At 38.9% G+C, this 5,458-nt stretch overlaps 1 protein-coding gene across 1 annotated transcript in view; it reads right to left on the bottom strand.

Moving 5' to 3' along the window:
* Positions 1 to 1,843: 1,843 nt before the first annotated feature.
* Positions 1,844 to 5,458, bottom strand: part of CFAP47 (cilia and flagella associated protein 47) — a 429,694-nt gene continuing 426,079 nt past the window's right edge. The window contains 1 exon segment of the mRNA XM_014549721.1: positions 1,844 to 2,056. Within this exon segment, the coding sequence (XP_014405207.1) occupies positions 1,844 to 2,056 (213 nt within the window).

Below are 5,458 nucleotides of genomic sequence, written 5' to 3'. Positions count from 1 at the left end.
AACAAGAATTCAAAAAGGTGATCTAGGGTTTTTCCACCTCACTCCTGGAGGAAAAAACGAAGGTCTGCTGCTGGAGGGCTAAGAAATGTCATATCCTGCCCTAGCCAGTTTGGCTCAGTGGATAGAGCCTCGGCCTGCCCACTGCAGGATCCGGGTTGATTCTGATCAAGGGCATGTACCTAGGTTGCAGGCTCCTCCCTGGCTGGGGCACAGGTCAGGGCTCATGCAGGAGGCAACCAATCAAAGTGTCCCTCTCACATTGATGTTTCTCTATGTCTTTTCCTCTCTCTTCCACATTCTCTAAAAATCAATAGAAATATATCCTCAGGTGAGGAAAAAAAAAAAAGAAAGAAATTTCATATCCTATGAAAGACACATCTTGAAAATGCCTAAAGAAAGTTGTCACTTTTTCATGGTGAAGGGACTGGAGTCCGTATTGATGAAAACACCTTGGTGGCTGCGGTGACTGGCAGTGGCTGCAGCAGTGGGGTGATGGGGCTGGTGCCTTCCCCTGATCAGCCCAGTTGCCTCCCACAAAGGGAGGCCAGACTGCGGCTTATGGCTGCTCCCCAAGGGGAGCAGGGAGCGGGCCTAAGCCATCAGTAGGACATCCCCTGAGGGCTCCCAGTATGTGAGAGGGGGCAGGCTGGGCTGAGGGACCCCCCCCCACCAGTGCATGAATTTCATGCACCAGGCCCTTAGTAGTTCAAATAATAGACATAAGAAATGGTGAATTCTTCCATCTTGTATGCTAATTTTGCCATTAATGTTTTGAAGACTCATAAGCAACATCAACATGAGAAATTGAGCAACACCAGTAATAGAAAGAGTATTGCCATCAAAGTCACATTTTTCAGTTTTACTATAAATGTACTCCTGTATTTTAAAAGTGATAAAAAAAAAAGTTGTGGTACATTTATACAATGAAATAGTATGCAGCTGTAAAAAAGAAGGATCTCTTACCCTTTGAGACAGCATGGATGGACCTGGAGAGTATTATGCTAAGTGAAATAAGCCAGTCAGAGAAAGACAAGTATCACATGATCTCACTCATATGTGGAATCTAATGAACAAAATAAACTGATGAACAAAATAGGACCAGAGGCATGGTAGCATGGGACAGAATAACAGATCTCAGTGAGGAGGGGGCAGAAGGGATGGGAAGAGATTAACCAAAGAACATATATGCATAACCCATGGACACAGACAATAGTATGGGGAAGGTCTGGGAGGATGGGGGTTGGGGGGCAAAAAGGGAGAAAATAGGAGACATTTGTAATACTGTCAATAATAAAATAAAAAGAGATCATGAGCTATTATTATGAAACATTTGATGTCATGTGAAGAATATCATGGCTTAGAGGTGAAAAAAACATTTAGAAAGCGAAGAGTTTCTGTGCTCACTGAAAACATCTGGGTAAGTATGGTTTGTAACATTCTATCTATCTCTTGCTTATGCAATTTAAAAATAGCTACAGGCCCTGGCTGGGTAGCTTAGTTGGTGATAGCATAATCCCAATACACCAAAGTTGTGGGTTCAGTCCCCAGTCAGGGCACACAAAAATCAACTAATGAATGCATGAATAAGTGGAACAACAAATTGATGTTTCTCCCTCTAAAAATCAATTTTTAAAAAAAGTAAACCAATTCCAACATTTGCATCACCTCCATTAACCCAGAAAGTAGGTATAACATATTCAGAGAATACATTTAACATAAAAATAAAATATATAAGGCCTATTATAATTGAAATATTATTCCTCAGAAAGTCAAAAAGTGAAATAACAATCATGAAAGTATGTTCAATTCTACTTAAGACCAAGAAATATTTTGGGAAAAATCTTTATTTATTCTTCAACATCAAAGACTCTCCCTTGATGGTAGAGGATGCCCCTGTCCTTACCATCTTATTATTTTCTTTGATAAAATTGTGCTGAGTAACTGTCCTGTCATCAAAGTTCTTATTAGTTGCATCAATTTTGGGTTTGACATTCTTTGGTGGTTTGGTGTTTTGGGGTAATCCATTGACAGCATACAAATAGTACATATCGGCCGTCTGGAAACAGAGAGAAAGAAATTTTATACAAAATGTGCAGGGACTGAGAAAACTGTAGGAAAAAGTTTACCAAATCAATACCTCTCTTCTTCATGTAAGGTATAGGAAAGGTACAAACTGAAATAACACAGATAAAAGCAAATAATTAACATGGAAAATAAATTTAGGAAAGCATTTGGTTTTATGCATTCACTAAAAAGGCTCTCACAGAGTTCTGCCCTGTGAACAAACTAAACTTCCATCTGTTGTAAGCAGAAGCAATCTATTGGTTTTCATGAAACTGTTGCCCAGCAGGAACTATAACCAATGAAAACAATGCATTGCAAGGTGACCCTATACGTGAGAATTTGAGTGTGGCTAGAAATGACTGGTAAGAAATGTGGTGCTTCTTGTTTTAGATTATGAAAGTACATAATTGTATAACAATGAGAAATTACTGAGCATGGTGTAAAATTATTAATGACAATCACAATCTAAATCCAAGTCAGTACAACTTATACAGGGATTAATTTTATTTTATTTTAAATATATTTTTATTGATTTCAGAGAGGAAGGGAGAGGGAGAGAGAGAGAGAAACATCAATGATGAGAGAGAATCATTGACTGGCTGCCTCCTGCATGTGCCCTTGACTGGAAATGAACCCAGGACCCTTCAGTCCGCAGGCTGATGCTCTATCCCCTGAGCCAAACCAGCTAGGGCCAGGGATTCATTTTAAAATCATTCATTTCTTCTGGATTATTCAGAGTATGGCAATATTAAATTGGGCAGTCTAGCTTTTTCTGCATGTTCATGTTCATACTTAAATCCCATTGCTCTTCCAGAATTTCCTGATGCTATGTGTTCATCTAGGACAGCGGTTCTCAACCTTCCTAATGCCTCGACCCTTTAATACAGTTCCTCATGTTGTGGTGACCCCCAACCATAAAATTATTTTCATTGCTACTTCATAACTGTAATTTTGCTACTGTTATGAATCGTAATGTAAATATCTGATATGCAGGATGTATTTTCATTGTTACAAATTGAACATAATTAAAGCATAGTGATTAATTACAAAACAATATGTAATTATATATGTTTTCCGATGGTCTTAGGTGACCCCTGTGAAAGGGTCATTCGACCCCCAAAGGGGTCGCGACCCACAGGTTGAGAACTACTGATCTAGGATGTCTTCCTTGCGGCTAAGATTTATACCATAGATGTTCAGAAAAACTCATTTAGGATACATCCAGGCCAAGTGAGTATTGTGGTAACATCAGGGATTAACATCTATCAGAATGTTAAGTGCAGGCATTGCTTGCACATCTGGAATGGCCCTATTTTAATAATAATTGGCCCTTCTATCTAGTGTTCATAATAATTATGTATTCAAAATCAATGAGTCAAAAGTGGAACAAACCAAGAACCCACTATAATAATTGAGTTAACTAACATTTTACTTCATATAAGATGTTCAATTTGAAAAACAAAGCTACACTTTGGTGATTGTAAGTTTGTACATCTACAAGCAAGTGGCTTCATGAGGGCAAATGGATAAGCTACATCAAGAGATCCACACTGCCCTGGCTGGGTGGCTCAGTTGGTTGGAGCATCATCCCGTACACTAGAAGGTTGCAGGTTTGATTCCCGGTCAGGGCACATACAGGAGGCAGCTGATTGATGTCTCTCTCTCTCACATCAATGTTTTTCTCTTCCTCTGTCTGTCTTTCTTTCTCTTTCTCTCTCTCTAAAATCCCTATGCGTAGCTAAGTTTCAGATAGGTGTACATCCCTTCATATAGCTCACCTCAGGTGTACTCACTGTGCCTGAAGGTGGTTATGATTTTTGTCTTTTAGAGATTAAAAGAAAATATTTGCAGATAAAAGGATGTCTTGTATTTTCTTCAAAATACTATGGAAAGTTGGGAAGGGGGTGGGAATATACTTGAAGCAGAACTGGCCATGAGTTGATATGTTCATACTTTATGATAAGTGTATGAAGATGAATATTCTATTTCTACACATATTTGGAATTTTCCATAATAAAAAGAGAATCAACATGTTTCAATTTCAATTTCTCCCACATAACCTTTATCAAACTGTACCACTTTATGACTAAATGTCATGTTCTCAGCTGATGCCGTATACCAACTTATTCTCTCACAAAAAACCTTCATTTCCACTGCCAGTGATTAAATTGTCAAATCAACACAGGGAAACGAGGCACAGATTTTGTTGGCAAAGTCTCGTAAGTATTTAATTTCAGAAATTCCATTGTACACTAGATAAAATGAACACCATTTTATTTTATTTTTGAAAAATTTTTAAAACTACATTTTTATTGATTTCAGAGAGGAAAGGATAGATAGAAACATCAATGATGAGAGAGAATCATCGATAGGCCGCCTCCTGCACACCCCGCACTGGGGATCGAGCCTGCAATCTGGGCATGTGCCCTGACCAGGAATCAAACCGTGACCTCCTGGTTCATAGGTCCATGCTCAACCACTGAGCCACACCAGCCGGGCAAAAAATGAACACCCATTTTAATTTGGAAATCTCATTTTAAAGATGTCCTTTAATCTCCTTAGATTAAAAGTGTGCTCTTATTTCTTGAGAAGTAGGCACACCGACTTGATCATTTTAAATCAAGTATCAATGCAGCGAAGGGCTGTGTGCAGCAAGGCTCCAGAAGCTTTATCTTTTATTTACCTGGGCGACAAGAACTCTCAGAAAGATGACCAATACATACTTTTCTCAGGCAGTACTCAACATTATTCTTTTCTCTGTTCACTGAAGCAGTAACAGCACATTTTTCTGCCCACGGCATTTCCTAATTAGTGTCTTATTTAGAAGTCTAGTGATCACTTTGGTATCAAAAATTGTATCATGAATCATGACTATATGTCCTTTGTGGATGTGCTACTGAAATAGACAGTGGTATTTTTTTCATAAATAATTTGAAAGTTATCTTCAGCCTAAATGGTCTTAGTAAAATATATGTAAAATTTTATGGAGAAATTTTGCTTACTGGATAAATTTTCAAAATTATGTTTATATTACCTTTATTGCTGAATGAAAGGGTTAAAGAGAATAAAACGGGGCAGAGAAAACATATTGTGCTTAGCAGATGTCTTGCAGAAAGCTTGCAGCCTTGAACACCGCATAGCTTAGATAACCACTAGCCATCTGGCACAGGGAGGAGCCAAGGATGGATTGGACCCTTATGTCAGCAGAATGGCTTGCAGCCAGCAAGGATTAATAGAAGTCTGCCTCCCCTTCAGTCTCCGCTGACTCCTTTTTGTTGGACTCAGCCCACCTGCACCCAGGTGCCTGAAATAAAAATCTCTTTTGATACATTATGGCCCCATGTCATAGGTGTGTGACCCTGGCCCACTCCAAACCTTTCACTGAAAGTATCAC

Source organism: Myotis brandtii, unplaced genomic scaffold (genome assembly GCF_000412655.1).
Source record: "Myotis brandtii unplaced genomic scaffold, ASM41265v1 scaffold568, whole genome shotgun sequence".
NCBI lineage: Eukaryota > Metazoa > Chordata > Mammalia > Chiroptera > Vespertilionidae > Myotis > Myotis brandtii.
The sequence above is the reverse complement of the archived record's forward strand: the minus strand, read 5'-3'. Positions and strand labels throughout refer to the sequence as shown.